The 24,028-nt window shown below is 32.1% G+C and overlaps 1 protein-coding gene across 1 annotated transcript in view; it reads left to right on the top strand.

Annotated features, from left to right (window-relative positions):
* LOC132759835 (uncharacterized) overlaps window positions 1–19,628 on the top strand; it is an 80,737-nt gene extending 61,109 nt beyond the window's left edge. Inside the window, exons 17-25 of the mRNA XM_060751695.1 lie at window positions 2,098–2,338; window positions 2,883–2,980; window positions 3,516–3,602; window positions 4,066–4,286; window positions 5,063–5,147; window positions 6,605–6,789; window positions 7,459–7,531; window positions 12,156–12,290; window positions 12,974–19,628. Of these exons, the coding sequence (XP_060607678.1) occupies window positions 2,098–2,338; window positions 2,883–2,980; window positions 3,516–3,602; window positions 4,066–4,286; window positions 5,063–5,147; window positions 6,605–6,789; window positions 7,459–7,531; window positions 12,156–12,290; window positions 12,974–13,096 (1,248 nt within the window). The 3' untranslated portion in view covers window positions 13,097–19,628. The remainder of the gene's footprint in view (window positions 1–2,097; window positions 2,339–2,882; window positions 2,981–3,515; window positions 3,603–4,065; window positions 4,287–5,062; window positions 5,148–6,604; window positions 6,790–7,458; window positions 7,532–12,155; window positions 12,291–12,973) is intronic.
* The last annotated feature ends 4,400 nt before the right edge of the window (window positions 19,629–24,028 follow it).

Raw genomic sequence — 24,028 nt, 5'->3', positions numbered from 1 at the left:
TCATTTTTAAGGGATTGACCCGATGTAAATTTGGCAATTTTAAGGGATTGACCCTATGTAAATTTGTCAATTTTAAGGGATTGACCCGATGTAAATTTGGCAATTTTAAGGGATTGACCCGATGTAAATTTGGCAATTTTAAGGGATTGACCCGATGTAAATTTTAGCAATTTTAAGGGATTGACCCGATGTAAATTTGGCAATTTTAAGGGATTGACCCTATGTAAATTTGGCAATTTTAAGGGATTTGACCTAATGTAAATTTGGAAATTTTAATGGATTTGACTTGATGTAAATTTGGCAATTTAAAGAGATTGACATGATGTAAATTTGTCAATTTTAAGGGATTGACCCTATGTAAATTTGTCAATTTTAAGGGATTGACCCAATGTAAATTTGGCAATTTTAAGGGATTGACCCTATGTAAATTTGTCAATTTTAAGGGATTGACCCGATGTAAATTTGGCAATTTTAAGGGATTGACCCAATGGAAATTTGGCAATTTTAAGTGATTGGCCCAGTGTAAATTTGGCAATTTTAAGGAATTGACTTGATGTAAATTTTAGCAATTTTAAGGGATTGACCCTATGTAAATTTGGCAATTTTAAGGGATTGACCCAATGTAAATTTGGCAATTTTAAGGGATTTGACCCAATGTAAATTTGACAAATTTAAGGGATTCCTGGCTTAAAATTTTACAACATAGCAGGGCCTCAGTATAATCAGGGTATGAAGCTTTATGTTAAAAAATATTTACAAATCTTTTTAGATAGATCAAATTAAATTGACAAGTAATAGGGAATGCAGCTTCCCAAACATAGTTTATACATACACTCATTTAAATTAGACACATTCAGGAAGAATTTACTAGATTTCAATACATTCTGCAATAAAAGTGTATATTACCCAAAGATGAGCACACTTTATCTTTGAAGTTTTGAATTTGCCTTATATTTGTTAGGTATCTTGTTTTTGTCGGCGTGATGTGAAATTTACACACATGCTGTTACAAGAAAGCATATGTACAATGTAGATATAAATCTAAATATCTCAATTGTAAAAGATGTTGCATGAAAAAAAATCCAACTGTTATGATATATGACAACAGACCTGACAATTAAATGTACAATATTTTCCTGGATAAATCTATATTATAATATATAAATGTATATATATCGCTCTATACATTTGTTAACATGGTAACTAAATACAGTCAGGTTTTTCTACATATATGTCTAGATCTGCTGAATTAATATAACGTATTTGAAATTTTTATACAAAATTCATGTAAATAAGAATATTATGAAGCGTGTTGAAGTGGTGTTGCTACCAGTTTGATTACATCTTATGGCAGATTCTTAACCTTTTACCCCATTAGCATATTGCGAAAAATGGCCGTTTTCATTGAAAAGCCTCCTGTAACAAGTTCAAACTGCTATGAAACTATGAAAACTGCTTCAATACTGGCACAAATGTTGACTACACCATAGCCTCTCTAACAGCATGCTCAATAGTAAATTTCCTGTTACCATGGCAATGGGGTGACATCTCAAAATTGCCAAAAATCACTATTTTGCATTGTTTTTTTTCCATCAAAACTGATTTCAAAGTGCTGCAACTTCTCAATGAATTGAGATAGAGTAAAAGGCTTTTCAGCGTTGGTTACTAGTTACTCTAAGATCGACCTGAGGCCATTTTTAGCCTGTCACATGTCCAAAATTTTCTTGGCGCATCCCCCTTCTGGCAGCTCCATTTGGATGGGGGACGGTGCCGAAAAAGTGGTCACTTCTTTTAACAACATTTCTCAAAGGAAAACCAGTGTTTGGGGCTAAATAGGGCATTTTTTCACTGTTTGAGGTCTCAAAAAGGGGGGGGGGGGTGGCAAAAAGCCATCGAAACACGCTTATATAAGGGAAAAGGTAAAACTGGCACAGACCAAAATTCAGCACTTTGATACTTATACTTTCCAAAATCACAATTTTTTCTGGCTTGCGCAAAAACTGTTCTTTTGTTACTTAAATAACATAGGAAATACAGTTGTTTGTAATTTTTCTTTGGACTTCAATTAAAACGTTTTCTTGTACCATTTATAATTAGATGTATTGTGGGAAGAAGTCGGAGATGGGGGAACGAATGAAGCAGCTGAGATTGGTGTACAACACCGCAAAGAGGGTCGAGATGAACCAACTGAACGAGATACTGGGTCAGGACAGTCTGGCCGATACACAGTCTGGAACGACGTCCGATGCCGAGAGTATGGACAATGTTCAGGTGGCGACGCCTGCCATGTCGACATCAGGAGAGTCAGACATTAGCGAGGGATTTGATAATAACAAAGGTGTGTTATAGTGTAATTTTATGAAACTCAATTCCTCTTGAGACATCATTATGTTTTGGAGAAACAAATTAATAAAATTTTAACAACAAAAATGATATGCTGAAATTTAAAAAAAAAAAGTTTTGATGATTTAATATATTCTTGTCTTTGAATGACCTTTAGTTAATAGCTGTTATTAGTTCAGCATTTTACCAGAAAGATATTTTTCTCATAGCCAAGATAGGACCGGAAATGTGTTTAAATCAAAGAATAAAGCATACAAACAAACAAACTTGATATATATTTAGGACTGTAAAAATGGTAATTTGAGGAGAAAGCATGCTATGTATTTTATGTTGTGTGAATCTGGCCAACAAGTTACGCAAGTTTGAATTTTTCATGTATGATAAGCATACCTTTCTTTGGCCAGAGAAATATGTCCAGAAGTTTCTTTTTGACCCTTTTTGCTTGTAACAAAACAGTTGATTCATATTTATTCAAAAAGTCAGACTTTAGGTATACCCAAGTCAGTTGATAATGAGCGTTATTGTATGTCTATTTATAGAATGGACAGCGGGGGAGGAGGAAGAAGAAGAAGTTATAAACTGTATCTGTGGTATATACAAGGATGAGGGTCTGATGATACAGTGCGAGAAATGCTATGTAAGTCATATACATGTGTATGTTGTAGATTAGAATTTAAGTCATTGGGCTGAGGTTATAAGATATTCTAATCTCAAACTCAGATCTCTTGTATTTGATTGGTCATATACATGAACAGAATGTGAACGAACCATTGAAATCCCGAGATTCGAGCTTGATCTCAAGGGAAAGGTTTTATAACCTTGGAGCCTGATTGCCATTTATTTATCAATCGCTGTTGTCTGGCAAATTAAATTTCTTGGAGTTAGTTCCCTTGCCACTTCCGAGTTAGTTCCCTTACCACTTCCATAATGATGAAGTTGCTTTTTCATTTTGAGAAATAGTTAACATTGGTCATGAATATATGTATTATATTGGATTGTGTAAAAACTGTTTCATGGGTGAAAATATTCAGAATTATATCTGGTTTTAAAAGTTAGATTCTAAAAAGCTATCTTTAATTTCATAAACCCTTAACGAAAAAAAAAAAGCAAAGACAAAACATATAAATACAGAATTTCCGGTATCTAAATTGAACACGTTATTATTATCACAGATCTGGCAGCATACCGACTGTATGAAGGTGAAAGGTGATGAGGAGAATTATTTATGTCATGAATGTGACCCCAGACCTGTTGATAGGGTAAGTAGTTTGTTAGGTTTCACTATTCCTGTGAAATTATTAAGGGGATATAGTCTTAGCACTTTTAAATTAAGCCAAATGACTGTTTCTGGGTTTCTGACCCATAATTTCAACAGTACGGATTAAGGATATTGAATTAGAGTCTTGTTTCTAGTGGGATTCAAACTCATCATGACCGCCAGATTGTGAGTCAAGTGCAATATACATCAAGTTCACTAAACTTGCAGGAAAGACAAGTGAAAACATTGTTCTTTATATTCATGTTATTCTTTTTTTTAATAGTTGCCCATTTATGCTCATAAAAAGCACCACTAGGGTTATGACAAAAGGAGTTTCAGCAACAGCTATTGTTTCCTTATGCTGTTAAAAGCAAGTATCTCAATTAGAAAAGTTGAATTTAGTATAAAAAATACAAAAAAATAAATACAAAATTTTATTCCTAAAGAACAATTTTATTTGACAGGAAGTTGAGATAGTAACCAATCCAGATGAGGAAGTTCATCATGATGATGGGAACCGGTACTATATGACCTTGATGAGGGATGATATGCAAATTAGGCTTGGTTCCTGTGTCTATGTCATGAAGGAAAACCAGTCTCGACGATACTCCTATAAGAAATCTGGCGGTCTGAACAAAGAAAGAATGGACATATTTAGGATCGAACGATTATGGAAAAATGATAGGTAAGACTCCAGTTTTGTGACAATAAATCCTCATGTGGCTTTACCTGTTGATTTTCACAAATGGACTTGTCCAGCTTCCAGTGTTAGGATGGTTCATAATAAATTTTGGGGAAATCAAGATGAAAATTCAACAGTATATAGTCTGGGCAGGCTGCATACTTGGGCAGGCTTGCCTGGTTCTATGCTGGTGACAAAGGCTTGTCACTTTTGATTAGAGCAAAATCGGGGTTAGTGAAGAATAACATGAAAAGAGAGTTCAATTTATTTAAGGGATTTATTTAACTGTAAATTTTGCTTTAGTTTTATATGTAAAAAAGTAAAAAAAAGTTAATAGAAATTGTTGTTGAATATGATAAGTCTTTCAGCAAGCTTGTATGTGGTACTGGTAACTTAAGAATCTCCACTTTATGACTACTTTATATGTTCAATACCTTACATTTAAATATTAGCTTATCTTTTTGGTTGGTTATAGGTTGAAATTTTAAACCAGATTTTTCAACCGAACACAAGATGGTTTTTGGATTGGTGTATGTCTGTGGGTAGCTAGGAAACATTTTCTTCCTTGCGCAGAAATTAACAGAATGATTGTCACCAATTCCCTTGCAAGTTTTGATAGGACTTTATTACATTATCATTTTTCCCACATGTGTACTGTTGGAAAACCTGGTTATGTGACAGTTTTCTATTTTTTGTCACCTTTGTAGCTGAATAAAAGAATCCTAGGATAGAATAACCTTTTTTACTTAATTATATGCATATTTTGTTTTATGTAACAGGGGAGAGAAGTACGCCTTTGGACATACGTATGTGAGACCACATGAAACATTTCATGAACCGACAAGGAAGTTCTTCCCTAATGAGGTACAGTTTATGTTACTTCATTTCAGTAGATAGTAATGCTATAAAAAAACTTAAAAAAAATGAAGACTGACAATATATAAATAACACATGGGTTTGTGGGTAACAGTAAAAATATCATCCCGAGGAAAATACTGTTACCCGAGGCGTAGCCAAGGGTAACAGTATTTTTACGAGGGATGATATTTTTACTGTTACTCACAAACCCATGTGTTATTTATTTTATTACCCCGAACAAAAATACTGAGATGATCTGAAATTGTCAAATAAATCTAACTGTAACAAAAATAAACCAAGAGTAACAATAACTAAACTGTCCTTACCTTTTAAGTTTTAAGTGTACTTTAGGCCTACTTGAGAAGTTTTCTTTTTATTTTATTCTTTAAGCAAGTGATGATATCTACAAATCATAAACATACAATAAGCTAGGTTTTATTTAGAAAACAAAACACTAACCCATTTACACGGTTATGATCTGTGAAATCTGATCCTTCTGTTTCCAGGATTTTCTGAGCATGGTTTTTGACAAAATAACGATGATATCCTATGTCTGTCCGCAATATCTGTAACGTTTCACTGATTAAAATTGTTAAATAATCCTTTGTTGCATGCTTAAATCGTCTGCATGTTCCAGTTTGACACATAATTATTTACATTCCAATTACTTCCTTTGAAAACGGATGTTCACTTTTTGACTATTCAACAAAAAGATATTTTATATGCGAAAAGCACACAAGGTTGCAAACAATTAAATTTTATGAGTGTCATAATTACTCCAGAGAAGAAATTGATGTCCTATCGAGGTTTAACGTTGAAAATAAGAATGAATCGAGAAAAAATGGCGGCCATTTTATTTCATTTTATTTAGAAAATAGACCACGTGACCAGATTTTATACTGTTAAAAAATACTGTTACCTATGTTACTGTACAAAATTCTTAGTCACGTGGTACTCTTGCATTAACAGTGAAAATAACTCCCAGAGGCCTATGGGAAATTAGCATTACGAAAAAAGTGAGGGGTAATAATATGTATTATGTATGCATGGATCACAAGGGTCCTTTTACTAAATACATGTAGTGACAACATGCATATGCAAAACATGTGCAAGTATTTGCGTTTAATCATTGATGTAAATAAGATTTGTTTATCCAGACTTCTGAGAAACTGTCGTGGTTGAATGATAATTATAGTGTTTGTCCCAGTATGACCGGTAAGCAGTCAATGTGCCGTAATATCCAAACAAACATGGATGGTAACTGTTGTTCACTTCATCGTCACTGCTTGCTGATGTTGGTTTTCATCTAATAAATATGTTGCCTCCGCAGATTTGCATGATTGCAGCGTTACATTTTGCACAATTTGATATTACTTTTTCATTACTGCATTACTGGATATACACTGAAATTTAGTTGTGCTGCTCAGAAACATCTAATTTTATTGTTATCGTAAATATTTCAGGTATTCCGCACCCCACTGTTTGAGGCATTTCCACTGGAGTCTATAGTTGGATATTGCTGTGTTCTTGACTTGCTGACATTCTGTAAAGGTCATCCGAAGGGTTACAAAGAAGAAGATTTATACATCTGTGACTATCGCATGGATAAAACTCTACATCTCTTTTATAAGATCTCACCAAAATTAAGGTATAAATTCTTACAAAATATTAACTTATTAAGTTTAATATAATTTTGGTAATAGCTTTAGATGTGGGCGATAGTAAAGCAGAAGAAAATGAATTTCTTCAATTATTTTCCTTATTTTTAACTTTATGAAGTACGTATTGTATATTCCATGGTGTATCTTGTTCAAACGTTCATTGGGTTCTCAATATCAGATTGGTTAAGGTTGCTGAACTTTAGGGAGCCAGCTTGCCAAAGGTTGGTGTTGTCCTATTCAAGTGCCCACATGTACTTAAACTGCTGAATGAAGGGGTCACTAAAGACTTTATATATTTATGAAAATTAGCATGAATCTGGAGACCTGCTGCTTTAATTTAAGAAACATACATTTGAGCCGCGTCACGACAAAACCAACATAATGGGTTTGCGACCAGCATGGATCCAGACCAGCCTGCGCATCCGCGCAGTCTGATCAGGATCCATGCTGTTCGTTATCAGTTTCTCTACTTGTAATAGGGTTTGTAAGCGAACAGCATGGATCCTGATCAGACTGCGCGGATGCGCAGGCTGGTCTGGATCATGCTGGTCGCAAACCCATTATGTTGGTTTTGTCGTGACGCGGCTCATTTAGATTTTTTTTCTTCAGATTTTTTTTGATAATTTTAAGTAACCCAGTGTGTTGTTATTTTGCAGATACCCAGTGAATACCAAATCCTACTGTTTTGTAATGTATAACAAAAGAAGGAACCCAAAGAGAACATATTCTGTAAGTCTTTATTCAATTTTTATTTAATGGTTTTTTAGTCATTTAACATTTATCTAGACATATATTTTGTTTCCATGTTTATATTCCTCTAAATTTAGTAATTGTCTAGGCATATATATTGTTTCCTATTATCACTATTTGATAATAATTTAGTAATTTATATATTTATATTTATTTTTTTCTAGTCATATATCCCCCTATCTCATATTTATTGTCTTGTATATTTTGTTTCCATGTTATATTCCTTTGTATGTAATTTATGTCTAGGCATATATCGCTGTGTATTTAGTTATTGTCTATGCATATATCCCTTTGTATTTGTCTAGGCATATATCCCTGTGTATTTAGTTATTGTCTATGCATATATCCCTTTGTATTTGTCTAGGCAAAGATCCTTGTGTATTAAATGATTGTCTAGACATATATCCCTCTGAATTTAGTTATTGTCTAGGCATATATCCATTTATATTTAGTTATTGTCTAGGAAGATATCCCTTTGTATTTTTTCTACGCATATATCCCTTTGTATTTAGTTAATGTCTAGGCAATAATCACTATTTCTTTAGTGATTGTCTAGGCATATATCCCTTTGTATTTAGTTATTGTAAAGGCATATATCCCTTTGTATTTAGTTAATGTATAGGCAATAATCACTTTTTTTTTAGTGATTTTCTAGGCATATATCACTTTGTATTTAGTTATGATCTAGGCATGTATCACTTTGTATTTAGTTATTGTCTAGGCATATATCACTTTGTATTTAATTATTGTTTAGGCATATATCCCTTTGTATTTAGTTATTGTCTAGGCATATATCACTTTGTATTTAGTGATTGTCTAGGCATATATCCCTTTGTATTTAGTTATTGTCTAGGCATATATCACTTTGTATTTAGTTATTGTTTAGGCATATATCCCTTTGTATTTAGTTATTGTCTAGGCATATATCACTTTGTATTTAGTTATTGTCTAGGCATATATCCCTTTGTATTTAGTTATTGTCTAGGCATATATCACTTTGTATTTAGTTATTGTAAAGGCATATATCCCTTTGTATTTAGTTAATGTATAGGCAATAATCACTATTTTTTTAGTGATTTTCTAGGCATATATCTCTTTGTATTTAGTTATGGTCTAGACATGTATCACTTTGTATTTAGTTATTGTCTAGGCATATATCACTTTGTATTTAGTTATTGTCTAGGCATATATCCCTTTGTATTTAGTTATTGTAAAGGCATATATCCCTTTGTATTTAGTTAATGTATAGGCAATAATCACTATTTTTTTTAGTGATTTTCTAGGCATATATCACTTTGTATTTAGTTATGGTCTAGGCATGTATCACTTTGTATTTAGTTATTGTCTAGGCATATATCACTTTGTATTTAGTTATTGTTTAGGCATATATCCCTTTGTATTTAGTTATTGTCTAGGCATATATCACTTTGTATTTAATTATTGTTTAGGCATATATCCCTTTGTATTTAGTTATTGTCTAGGCATATATCACTTTGTATTTAATTATTGTCAAGGCATATATCCCTTTGTATTTAGTTATTGTCTAGGCATATATCACTTTGTATTTAATTATTGTTTAGGCACATATAACTTTGTATTAAGTTAATTGTCAAGGCATATATCCTTGAGTATATAGTTATTGTCCAGGCATATATCCCTTTGTATTTAGTTATTTGTCTAGGCATATATCCTTGTGTATAAAGTTATTGTCTAGGCATATATCCCATTGTATATAGTTATTTTCTAGGCATGTCTCACTTTGTATTTAGTTATTGTCTAGGCATATATCATTTTGTATTTAGTTATTGTCTGTTGTCAATCATAGTATCATGTCGCATATCTTTCTTGTTAATTTTATGATAATTATATTCTTTTACGGCCAAATGAAGACTGAGAACGTTCAGCCCAGGTTCAGGAAAAAATTCTTTTTACTATGAGGGTTAAGCTTTTACGTATTGTGTAAGTTTGCTATTTTTTTTTGTCCACAGTCAGGGTCGTCTTTATTATCATGTTTATTTACAGCTTCTGATGCATTCTTTTTTTGGGTTAGATTGGTTTGTGCTTTTTTTCTTTGACGGATGCTTACCAAAATATTACAAATCTAAAGATAAAAGTATATGATGTTTACATTTCAGTACAACAGTCTCATTTTTAGCTTGTCTAGTTAGTTATTATGATTGCTGGGGCGGTGGCATTGTAGTCCTGAAAAAACTTTAATGTAGCCAATTATTTAAACATTTTAAAAGTAATCAATGTTATTCAACTTGGAATACTTGCTAAATACGACAGTGTGATTTTTGTTTGACAAGAGGCGTATTTCTAAAAGCAATAATTTTGGAGTTATGCCCCCTAAGAATTTTTAACAGACAAGCGTTTACACCACATATGGTGTGCTTGTTCTATTTGTGTATGACTCAATAAATCTTCATGTAAATTTTTGTCAGTTATTTCATTCAATAGAACTTCTTATCAGCTACAAGGAAGTAGGGGGAGGGGGGATTTTGGAAGAGGCAAGAAACGATTCTTTGTTTTAGGCTTTGTACTGTAGTTATTAAAGGAAACACTTTTGATCAGGAAACATTGTATTTCGAGTATGAACACACAAATGAACTTTACTGCTTAGATAATTTTTGTTTTGGATAGACTATTACTAATAAAGTCATAAAATGATAGAATGATATGATTAAAATAGCTTGAAATATAAAGGGAATTCTGTTTTGTAGGTTGAATTAAATACAAACGGGATGGTAAAGGTATGCCCAGAGGGCATTGGGCTGATATAAATACACTTAGTACATGGAACAATTATAGTAGTAGCGTAGACAACTTTATTTAAATGGTACATATAAACATGTAACATCAAATAAATAATAGTAGATATAAAGTTGGGAAAAAAAATAAAACTTAATAAAACTCATGAAAATGCTGCTTTTTTTGTTTTTTTTTGTTTTTTTGGAAAATAAGAATATTTATAAACCAGAGACGATTCTTCTTGCATATCAGACTTGATTTTCTAGATTGCATCTTATTTTACAACCTGGATAAGTCACGTGTTTTGAATGAAGTTATTTCGCCATTGGAAATTCGTATGCTACCAGAACCAATAGCGAGTATTAAAAATAATAGCTTTTGTTACAAGTTTTTCTTTCCAAACTATAAATAACAAATTATACATGTTTTTCTTTCCGAACTATAAATAACAAATTGTACATGTATGTTATATGCAAGAAGAATTTCTATAATCAAGTTCAGGTTGCTGGCATAGGCTAGAATATCTGGCTCTTGCATTATTGTTTTACGGTAACTTGGAAGAGCCTGGTTTCAGCCATAAAGAGTTACCATGAACCTAAAAGTTCCTGTCTGTACCAGCAGTCAGTGTAAGACTCTTATAGTTTATATAATAACCATGTCTAAGAAACATATTTGTAAAAAATCTGAGGGAAATGAAAAACAGCTTTGTAACATTTATAGTACTTATTCTATTTTCATTTGTTTTTGCATATTTGTTTGTCATTTGTATTTTACTTTGTTTTTATTGTTTTATAATTTCATTGTTTAAAGCAATTTTATATTATTTCCTGTTTCTCAAATTGAGGCAGATAACACAGGATATAAATGTATAAATATGTTTTTGATGTATCTACTCCAGGTCTCTGGATTATCAGATACTAGTGGGGCAAATGACGTGACTATGCCATTAGGATTGAAAAATATTTTTTGATATGTTTATAGCATTTGATGCAAGTCTTTACCAATAACTTATGTGCATAATTTCAAACGATTCACTTACTGGGTTTCGCTTGCTCCAATATTTTTTCCAGAATATCATTTTTTATTGTGCAAAATGACCCAAAAAAATATTGAGAAAAGTTTCAATGCTTACTCAAATTAAGCTGTGAATGACACTTAAGTTTGGTTTTGAAATTTGATTCTGATTACATTCCTTTATTTTCTTTTTTCATATTTTTCTTTAAATGCTCCAGTTGATCTATGTAAAATGCTAAGGTTATGATAATGTTTTTTGCATTTTGACCTCAGTGAACATCCTTTTGAAAATCATGAACTAGAAGTGAGTAAGGAACACTCGAGTTTAGTGGAAATGTCTTATTTTATATACTATTGGCATAGACAAGTCAATCTAATTGCTACAATTCAGTGGGTTTAAAAAAAAGGACGTGGTTTAAACAAAAGATCTTGTTTTGCACCAGTCACACGGGTAGAATCTATAACTGCTATAAAGCTAATTGTATAATATTAAATGTTTATTTCTTCTATTGGTAAAAATATATATTTTCATGATGTAAAACACCAGAAATTAAATCAACATTTTAGAATTTTTAAAAAAAGACGAGAACATGACATTTGATTAGTTGATTTTAAACCAATATTTTTAAATAACCAATAGCAGAGCTTGTTTCATTTTGGAAACCTGAAACTCAGTACCTTGCATCTCTATTCAATATCAACAAAGATGTTGTATGCAATAGTCAAGTTTTAATGGTTTCTAATGTACATGTGTTTGTATTTGTTATTGTTGCTATCTGTCATATGAATGTATTTCTAGGTAATAAAATCTAATAGGCGCATTATTTCCCCATTTTAGCCTCATGAAGTGCCAGAAGCGTACAAGAGAAACTGGAGAGAGAAAAGTTCAAGCAGCACAGAGGGACAACAAGAAAAGAAGTCCACAGTAGATGAAGAGGAAAATGTCCCTTTGCTCAAAGTTAAAATTGAAAGGGTATGATATAATGTTGTCCATATGTTTAAATTTGGGGTCCGTGGCCAAGTGGTGTACGTTGTTGACTTCAACCCATTTGCTCCTAACCTAATCCACTGTGGGTCCGAATCTTGACAAGCACTTTGGATTCTTCCATGTGAGGTAGCTATCCAGCTAGCTTATGGAATGTCGGTGGTTCTACTCAGGTGCCCATTTGTGCCTGAAATAATGCATGGATGGGCACATGAGGACCTACCTCCACCAGTAAAGCTGGAAAGTCGCTATATGACCTATACTATGTTGGTGCAACCAAAAAAAAATCAGTTTTAATTGAATTAGGAAGTTAATGTTCACTGTACTGTTCCTTTGCTTAATAAAAAAAAAGAATAAAAAAGTTAACAATAATAAAATTGAACTGGTAACTTAATATGATGTCCTTTCACTGGATATTAAAATTGAAAGGGTTACTTAACTTAATGTTACTTTACTCGATCATTGAAAGGGTAAGTCCTGGTAATGTCCTTTACTAAAAAAGTCCTTTACTATAAAAGTTGAAACTGCCATTGATTCATCCAGTTTCATGTAAATATTTGAACCTGTGGTGTAACATTATACAATTTTAGACTTTTGTTAAGGTTAATGTATGATTTTTGGACCGGAGATAAATATAATATACATATAAATATGGTTTTAATGTTTTTCAGCGTAAAGAGAAAAGAGATCGGGTGAACAAGATTATGGACTCATTGAGCAAAGGGATTGCGTCGCCAAGCAAGAAAAGAAACGACTTGTCGTACCTCCTTACTAATACCAACTACGGGAGATGAGACCAAATATTTCAGAGTTCAAAAACTGTTGGACCAATGTAACACAGAGTTGTCCCCCTTGTTGAGAGGTTGTACAGAATTTGTAGAATATAAGGATTGGACATAATTTTACATTGTATAATAGTAAAGTGTTTTATTGATTGTTATAAGAATGACGGAATTTACCGAGTTTTGTTTTTCTGTCGTGGAAGTTGTTATATGATGACTAAACAAAGGATAACTTGAAAAAGGTTTCTTCTCTAGTGTTAAGCTTGTGGAGAAGTTGAACAAAATGTTTCAGACAATACAGCAGATGAAACAATGGATACTTTATAGTGTAGAAAAATACGATAGCTTTAAAGGCGTTAAAAGTGAATGGGTTTTTTCTGATGGAAATACGTTTTAATATTTACAATTTTCTTTATTTGAGGACGTGTTATGGAAATCTTCGATGAAGGTTTATGCTGCGTTGTGATGTTTATATACCTTTAAAATGGCATGAATTGAAAGAGATCTTGATTAACTAGGGCATTGAAAAGTCCCGCGGGGTGACCCATTTTATGTACTGTGTTGGAATGCTTGTTTGAATTTTTTTTTTTTTTTTTTTTTTTTTTGTGTAATGCGAGTTGTTGCCGATAAACCATCATAAGATGTTTGGTTTATGTAAATGTGATGTGAATGGTTGTCAATGAAATTGTATCGAGAATCTCCAGAAATGAAATTTGATTATGACGTCGTACTCCGACTGGTTCCAGTCGCGGGCATATTTTTATTGTTGTCATCTGGAATATGGTACCAATATGAGAGCATTTTGTTCGCATGATTTGATTTTGTTTGTCGGATCGAAAATGGCACCAAAATGTCATTTAAAAAAAAATGAAATTGTTTTGTGTATATACATATATTTCAATATGCCATATAAATATTGTGTTAAAACCGGAGTGCAATATGTTTCCCCCTTTAGTTTGATGCTCATTTACTATGTCCTATATCGGATCATTGGATGGATTTTACAAATTAAATATTTGTCAGATTTTTTTTTTTAACAAATATTTTTACTAAACAAATACTGTACATATATTTTTTAAAATCTGTAATGTGGGATTTTTTTTCTTCATAATAATCTTTTTAATTATATATACAAAGCATTTGAAAAGCTTTCAGAAATGTGTTTTTTCGTGTTCTGTAATTGTACATATTTTTATCTCGTTTTTTTCTTGTTTATATATACATTTTTGTAAATATGGCTTATTTTTTTATGTAATTGTTATATTTTGTACATATATTTTAGTATAGTGAGTGAAATTTTCTTCTTTTTTTTGCCATATTCCTGATATTATCTTCATAGAACAAAGTAAATTTTTAAAAATTTAATGTACATATATCCGTGTTCTTCTAATTTAGCATAACCTTTTAAAAATTTGTGTAGCAATGAAATGTGTATTATAAACAGATATAGATATGTATGTATGTATATATATATATTAAGATAAGTGTATTATATCGTTATTTTGAACTTTTAAATCACAGAAATTAATTGTACAGTTTTGTTTATACATATCCCGCTGTAGTAAAAGAAGAAAAGAAAAAAACCAACCTTTTATGTGTTCCATTTTAACCCCTTTGTTTGCCATTTTAGATTTAAATATCATCTCATTTTTCAAAAGGGTATTATGTCCCCTTGATATATATATAAATACTGTATTGAAAAGAAACAATATAATATTATACAAATTTATCACTAAATTTTATCACAGAAAATGCTGGAAACATTTTCTTAACGTAACTGGTATGTCATTTTTGCACAAAAATATGAAAAGTTGAAACTTTTTTTTTTGATAACAGTTTGCCTTTTTTAACACAAAACCTGTATTAATGGCTGTAAAGCTATATCTAATGAAATATATTTTTTTAATGTTTGAAATGCAAAAACAATGTTGTTTCCATAAACTCAATGGTGATTCTTGTCAAGAATTGTAACATAGTTTTATTACACACTGTACTTACCTACTAAAATGTTCTGGAACAAAATAAGCAGATTTTTCAAGTAAAGTTTGATTTGTAATAATTTCATGCATGTGCCATTTGCTATAAAAGGAATATACAAACATACTGATTTCATACAGGAATTTTAGAATCATTCTTTTACAAAATGCAAACATTAATTCTGAAAGCTATACAGACAGCAGATGTATAGCTGTATGTACTTTAAAATGCTTTGCCAGATTTACTGTTGAACTGCTTGATCATGAGAGAGCCCTTTCTATCCATTTTATTGTTTGATTGAATCGCATTTGTCAATGTTTTTTTTAAAATTTAACTTTCCTTACTGAATATTAAATTTAAGGTTGTTGAATATTACAACGTGAGTTATAGAGATTAGTAATAAAATATTTACACATATTAACTACATTTTATCGTAATGCTGTTATTTGAAACATTGTAGAATCAGACAGGTTCAGTTAAAGTTACGAGGCACTACAGCAACAGTCAGTTAAAACTGGATGCAGTGAAAGCAATTACCGATAAACTAAGTTGCAGATCTGTCTTAAAGGGAATCCACTGAGGTTTTTTGACATGGCAGGATTGAAAAAGCTTTTTGATTTGGCGGGGGGATTTTTGGACCAATAACTTGTGTGCAAATATTTAGACCATTCTCTTACCTATTTTTTCAGAGTAATCATTATTATTGTGCAAAATGACGCAAAAATGAAAAGCTTTTTAACACTTCACACATTCAAATCAGGCTAAGAATTGCACACACAAAAAAATTGATATGATTATAATTCTGGGTATATTTCTTCATTTTCCTTTTACAGATTTTTCCATTAAAGTGCTTCACATTATATATGTAAGAATTTCAAATTTTATGTTTTAAGCTTTTTGACCTCAGTGGAGTTCCTTTAAGCAATTACACAAATGGATATTTGTACTTGAGACAATAGAACCATGGGCATTTCTGTTGACACTGTAAGGAATAAATGAGCCGTGTCACGACAAAACCAACATAATGGCTTTGCGACCAGCATGGATCCAGACCAGCCTGCGCATCCGCGCAGTCTGATCAGGATCCATGCTGTTCGCTATCAGTTTCACTACTTGTTATAGAGTTTGTAAGCGAACAGCATGGATCCTGATCAGACTGCGCGGATGCGCAGGCTGGTCTGGATCCATGCTGGTCGCAAAGCCATTATGTTGGTTTTGTCGTGACACGGCTCAAATGTCTTAAGTAAATCGAACCTTTTAAATTAAAAATGATTTTTGGTCTATTTTCAAAGTTTTTGTGGCTCTAAACATTATAAGGTTCATGGTAACGTTAAGAAATTTTATCACACACCCGTGCCGATTTTGCGACTCCGTAAATATGGTATTGCACGGCCGTGCATATATTTTGACGTGACGTCATTAGCGTTATACAAACATAGTGTAAAGACGCGCTAAATGTTAGTGTTATACTATAGACGCGTCAATGAAAAATGACTCTTATTTCACTTTAAACGGTCTTTATTTTGGGTATGTGATAAATAGAATATTAAATTCGTGTAAGTTCATTACTGAACTTATTGCACTCGTTGAATAAAATAATATTATTCAACTCGTGCAATAAATTCAGTATTGAACTTACACTCATTCAATATCCTCTATATGCTGTTTTGTTTTTAATGCAAATTAAAGTCAGTCATTCAAATGGCTTATTGCTGAACTAGTGGTATTGTTGTGATGTTGAGCTAGAAATAAATAAACAACAATTGTTAATGTTTGAAAAAGGAAAAAATACGGGGTAATGTTGATGTTATTTTTGAGGTACGTTAAAGTTGAAACACATTATTTTTCTAATCATTTATGTACAACAAGGTTTTGTTTTTTCTGCATTGACAATGAAATTTCTAGTTATTTGCTTCATAACTTGGGTAGATTTGATCCACCTGTCAACATTTATGCTTCTGTTGATTTTGAATTGTTTGCGCTTATAATGTAACCTACAAATTGAAAAATTAAGTTTTGGACTTGTAAAGATATTTTGGCTTTTGTATAACTTGCAAAAGGCAAAAAAAAAAAAAAAACATGTGTTTTGTTAGCATATAAACCTTTGCCACCTTAAACCAAAGCCTGTTTGGTTTCTTTAATTTTAGAATATTAAGGATCCAACTTTACAGGAAGGCTATAGCCAAAGTAAGGGGCATGATTTTCCATGCCATTTAAATCAAACATGAATTTTCCATGCAAAAATATTTGAAATGAAAATCCCATGTTTATTTTAAAAAATGGCGGGAATTCACATTTTATATTTTGTATGGAAATTTCATGTTTTATATAATTGGCATAAAAATTCAGGTTTTATATGTATTCATGGAAATTCAGGTTTTATATAAATGGCTTTGAAATTCATATTTATATATTGCATTGAAATTACATGTTGCTGTGACTACTGATTATATAGACTTGGGCTGTACCAAAGTTGAATGATATGAAATTCCTAGAAATAAATTTATCACAGTTTTTAGATCAATATAATACAATGGATTTATTTAGAATTTGTAATGATTAAATGCTTATCTTTAAGCAAATTAGTATATCACACACAAATATTTGCTAGTTAATCATGTATGGAACGGAATCAAAAGATTTTTGTTTACATTTTTTTTTGTGCCATAATGTATTATTATTAATCTACAGCACTAATAGGGCAAATAAAAAAAAATGGTGCAAGTTACCATTATCCTAGAAAGTATTATTGTTGTATCTTTATAACAGTAGTTTTGAACCCCCATTACGCTGCTGGAACTGAAAAGAAATTGGCCTTTGCCACCAGTATAGAGCCAGGCCAGCCTGCACGTCCGTGCAGTCTGACCAGGCTCTATACTGTTGGCTCACCAAGTATAAATTTTCATCTGATATCCCACTGAATTGATAATCTAGAGTAAGTTCTAAAAAAAAATGCTGGTCAAATTGATTTGCTTCGCATGTTATAGATTAGGCACTCGAATGAGCATAATCATGAACTGCCATGTTGGTATTCTCTGAAGATTATGACATCACAGTGGGAAAATGTTCTAATAATAGGTATTATGAAAACAGTCACAATGAAAGGCAAGTGTCCACAGCTATATTTAGGTATTATGCAAAATTAGCCAATTGTTTGATATAGAATAAGCAAAATGATAGTTGATATCGAATAAACAAAATGATCTTCTGTTGCCAGAAGGATTTTTCATGTAAAATTGAAAGAAAATGAGAATGAATCAGTCAGCTTGGAAATAATAAATAAAAAAAATAACAATTTGATAACCAAAAAAAAATGTAAAGATTATGCAATAATCCGAGATGCTTTTATAACCAGTGAAGATGATTTTGGTAACCAGTAGATAAGTACATTAACCAATTCAGCAAGCAATTTTATTTTACTAATTACCCGATGTTAATAAATAAATTAAATAGATTGGTCAGTCAATTTCTTAACAAGTACATGTAGCTAAATTGATCGACAAAGTGTTATTGAATTACTTTTACGAATGTAAGTTGACAATTTTTTATCTTCCGAAATACATGTATTTACATTATTCGACATCAGCATATAACTGCCGTAGATGTATTATTGTTCTTTCTTATTTGGGAGGACAATTTTAATTATAGATCTTTCTTCATGTTGGAGTTGATCATTTTTAAAAGATGACATTTTTGTACATTTGTTATCATCTTTCTGTTTTATGTAACATAGTGTTAGTTCATACTGTTAACCTTTACCCTGCTGGCAACTGGATCAGAGCCCGGCCAGTCTGCACATCTGTGCAGTCTGACCAGGCTCGAAACTATTGGCTGTACGCTCTACACTAGTGGCTGAGCTAAACTTTGAATTTTCATCTTGATATCCCCAAAATTGATAATGGACCATCCCAAAACTGGAAACTGGGCAAGTTCTTTTCAGAAATTCAGCAGGTTAAAGGTTAATTATCAAAGGTCATAGCATCATGCTTTATGGTATGGTTAATGTTTTTTAGTGTGTTTTTGTTACTGACATAACATATAATGTTTAATTGAATAAAGAATATTATGATAATTACTTTGAAAGTATTTTTGACTTTTGAGTACTTCATATTGATTGAAAAAATTATATACTTGAATGGAACAGTTAACAAATATTGGTTGAATAAAAAATTATATACTTGAATTGAACAGTTAACAGATATTGGTTGAATCTAATTATATTTTGTACACAATCAATTCTGCTTTGATAAACTGATTGTAATTTTGGAAAAACGTAGTTTCATTTGTTGTCTATGATGGGTCGTCCCTTACATGTTCAACTGTATTTTGACTACATTGTTCAGTTCAGTGTTTTGTAAAGTTTTTAGGTCCATCTTGAAGCATGGTGTTTTGATGTAGAATCAACTTTTAAAAGTAGTGATCTCCCTTGTTATTTGTCCCTGTATAGTTGATAGGGGAAATAATTATCATGACATGTTGAAGAAACCATTTATAATGCATTTGTGTGAGCTTATCAATGTTATTTATGACTTTGTTGTGACTATAATAAAATGTTTAGAGATTGAAATTGTTGCTTATGTTATTTTGTATTTCTGTTGTTTTTATGAAAGTCAGATCTTGTCATTTCATTATTAAAATTTGGGACATAACATAGTCTAGAGTTCTTCCCCCTCACACTATGTAGTAAATGTAGGTAGGGAACCAGACAAGGTCATAATATACAAGCCAATGCATAAAAGTTTAACCAGTCCTTTCGTATATATATTGTTTTAACATAATAATCTGAAAAAAGAAATCAATTTAATGTTTTTTATCTGTGAAAGAAAATCCAGGAAAATGGCTTTTCAATTCTACACTTTGCTGATCAATCGATGGACTGTCAACACAAGCCATATTATCTAGTCAATGGTTGCTTGTCCTATTATATTGTGTCCCATTTGAAAATCAAATCTACTTAAGAGCTGACCTAGTGATTAAGATGTCCATCCTTTCAGATATTTGGTTTAAGCCTTTTTAGGTCACAACCATGTTTTAAGAAAAACAGACTCAGGGTGGTTCATATAAGATTCGAGATATCAGGGTGATTCACATATGATTCGAGATATCAGATGGTTTATATAAGATTCGAGATACCAGGATGGTTTGCATAAGATTCGAGATATCACGGTGATTCATATAAGGTTTCGATATATCAGAGCGGTTCATATAAGATTTCGAGATATCAGGGTGGTTCATATAAGATTCGAGATATCGGGGTGGTTCATTTAAGAGCCAAGTTTTATCACAATTGCATGAGCCAAAATAATTGTTTTAACAAAGGGACTAAAAGATAAGCTTTATAGTTCAAAAAGGTGTTTAAAATATATCGTAGAAATTGACCCAATTTGTCAACCAAGAAAGCCTATTGAAAAGTTCATTTTGATACAAATATTGATTGCCAACATTTAAACAAATATCATATGATTTGACATCGTTACCTTGTTTTTATCGTAGGTAATTCACTTCCTTATGATGCGTACACAGTAACGTGTATAATGTGATATGTTGACCATTCGGAAACTACTCGTTCAACTAATATTTACATACCAATTAACATGAATAACGCTATACATGAGTATTGCAGCGATGTTAAACTTTCAGTGCCTTTTTTTGGAACGTGGGCAGAATTTCTGGGAAAGATATACATGTATTATCAATGGGTACATGTTGATTAGTAGTATTTTTTACGCATACGACTACATGTAAAATGTATCGCTAGCTGCACATATTTAATTACATGAACATAAAAAGTAGATTATACTATAAAAAAACAATAATTATTGGTGATGCCAAGCAGACACTTTAAATGTCACATAAATATGTTCAAGTATTTTACAAAATCTTAAGAAGTTAGGAACTATTCTCAGATGGGTAGCGAAATAATACGCTATCATCATTTTAACACATTTTCAAAATCAAGGTAAATGCGTGCTACGTACACGATTTGTCACTTCAAAAAGTGATTCCAAACATTAATAAGATATACGAGGGGTTATCCAAAAATTCGTGGACTTTTTAAATATCTCTTGAACGTCAACGTGTATTGTAATGAAATTTTATCAGCATACATTGTAGAATATTATCAACACATTTTGAAAGGTACAGTCAATTGTGTCCATAAATAATGATTTTATATTATACGCCCGTTTGAAAAACGGGACGTATTATGGGAACGCCCCTGGCGGGCGGGCGGGCGGCGTCCAATTTTGTCCGGAGCATATCTCCTACATGTATGGAGGGATTTTAATGAAACTTCATATAAATGTTATCCACTATGGAGTATGAGGAGCAGTGTCGCGCACATGAACCAGGTCTCTAGGTCAAAGGTCAAGGTCACACTTAGAGCTCATTGAAAAATGCTTGTCCGGGGCAAAACTTCCACATGTATAGAGGGATTTCAATATTATTTGGCACAAATGTTCACCATTGTGAGGCGGAGTGTCGCGTGCAAGATTCAGGTCCTTGCGGCCAAGGTCTAGGTCACACATAGAGGTCAAAGTTCAGATAAAAATATGAAGATGTGTATATGGACCATTTAGTCATCATTTATTGAGGGATTGTAACACAAATGGTCATTATCAAGACTATGGCTGTGATACATATAATTTAGGTCAATATATACAAGGTCAAGGTCACTAAAGATGATGAAATATCCAGATTTTGTAAATAGAATTTAATCAAAGGGAGACAACAAAGTTATTACTTTGTTCATAAATGACTTACACAATTACTCCCCTTGATCTTTTTTCATTTTCAATTCTAAAAATAGAATTTAATCAAAGGGCATGAAATAATCCTCTTTCTTGGACTTGAGTATGTTCTAAAGAATGTAACATTTATTTACACATGTTTCATTCATTGGTCAAGATTCTTAACTGTGATAACTATGGTGTTCTGTAGACTTGGTATTTGTTCATAAAGATCATACAGTAATTACCTTATCAAATGTAAATACTTTCTCATAGAAATTTAATTATATTTTAATTTTCAAGTAAATATCAGTTCAGCTCATTCAAAGATTAAGAATTGTAATGAAATGTATTTCCCTAGAATAAAATCTTAAATCAGAATTTTCTAGTTATTAAATTACATGTACTTTTTATACGCACGTTTAAAAAAAGATAAAAATATGAAGATGTGTATAGGGACGATTTAATCATCATTTATTGAGGGATTGTAACACAAATGGTCATTATAATGACTACGGATGTGACACATGTACTTTAGGTCAATATATGCAAGGTCAAGGTCACTAAAGATGGTGAAATATCCAGATTTTGTCTGGCGCATATCTCCTACATGTATGGAAGAATTTTATAATACTTTATGGAAATGTTCACCACCATGATATGTATTGCTCCATGCATGATCCAGGTCTCCAGGTCAAAGGTCAAGGTCACACTTAGAGCTCATTGAAAAACGCTTGTCCGGAGCAAAACTTCTACATTCATAGGGGGTTTTCAATATAACTTGGCACAAATGTTCACCATTGTGAGGCTGAGTGTCGCATGCAAAATTCAGATCCCTGCGACCAAAGTCAAGGTTACACATAGAGGTCAAAGTTCAGATAAAAACTTGAAGATGGTTATAGGGACCATTTAGTCATCATTTATTGATGGATTGTAGCACAAATGGTAACTATCATGACTACAGGTGTTACACATTTAATTTAGGTTAATATTTGCAAGGTCAAGGTCACTGGAGATGATTAAATATCCAGATGTTGTCCGGAGCATATTTTCTACATGCATGGAGGAATTTTAATGTTACTTTTATAGAATTGTTCACCACCATGAGACGTAGTGCCCTGCACATAAACCAAGTCTCTAGGTCAAAGGTGAAGGTCACAGTTAGAGCTCATAGAAAAACACTTGTCTGGAGCAAAACTTCTACATGCATAGAGGGATTTCAATATAATTTGGCACAAATGTTCATCATTGTGAGGCTGAGTGCCGTGCATAAAATTCAGGTCCCTGCGACCAAGGTCAAGGTCACACATTCTGTGCATATCTTCCCTATTGATTTGTTTTAAGGTTCATTTAACAACACAGTGCCAAGAATAAAAACTTGCTTGCTAGATAACACTTATCCATAATGCCCCCATCTCCATCTAAAGCTTTTTCGTAAACGGGCGTATTTTGTGACTATGGCACCCTTGTTGCTTTTAAATAAGCACATACACGGCACCCGGCGCACGGTAGAAAAACGCAGTAAGTCATCGTATATTTCTTGCTAAAAAAAACTAAAAAATAACGTAGAAAACCCGCTGAACATCGCATGTTTCTTCTATGATGTCATTTAAGTAATTCTTTAAAATAATGGACGTCATTTCCGCTTATTTTTGTTGATATCGCTAGAAACGCCAGACGCCTTTATTGTTTACAACGGAAAATGACGGACACGCGGTCATTAGAAAATCGTGCGATCGTATAACGATCATAAATTTTTGTTGTAATTTGGGGATGACACCTACAAAAACATTTGATAAAAATCAGCAGACGGACAGAGAAAAGAAAATTTCACGATCATTAGTGTTAAAGTGGCATAAGAAATTTAGTGATGGACATTACTTTGAGAAGCAGTAACCGTCATTGACTGCGTAACGTTGAAGCACAAGTTGTACGTTAATATTATGACGTTAACGCCAATAATTTTTTTGTGGTGCGCCGCTGTCGCCGACATGTGTTTATGTAAAATTAGATATTGTTGGAATGAAGAAAGCTACTCACATGAATTTTGTCTGTGTTTATTTGTTATTAATTCTTCTAAGCAGTGTAAGAATTTCAAATTAATACCTCAAATATATTTTACGCAACAAAGAAAGTCCACGAATTTTTGGATAACCCCTCGTATGTAAAAGTTATTTCAATTACGATTATAATTTTACGTTATCAGAGAGTTTTACAAATTCACTTAAAATTCAAATGT

The sequence above is a fragment of the Ruditapes philippinarum genome, unplaced genomic scaffold, assembly GCF_026571515.1.
Source record: "Ruditapes philippinarum isolate M1 unplaced genomic scaffold, ASM2657151v2 ctg427_1_1_1_1, whole genome shotgun sequence".
Taxonomy (NCBI): domain Eukaryota; kingdom Metazoa; phylum Mollusca; class Bivalvia; order Venerida; family Veneridae; genus Ruditapes; species Ruditapes philippinarum.
The sequence above is the reverse complement of the archived record's forward strand: the minus strand, read 5'-3'. Positions and strand labels throughout refer to the sequence as shown.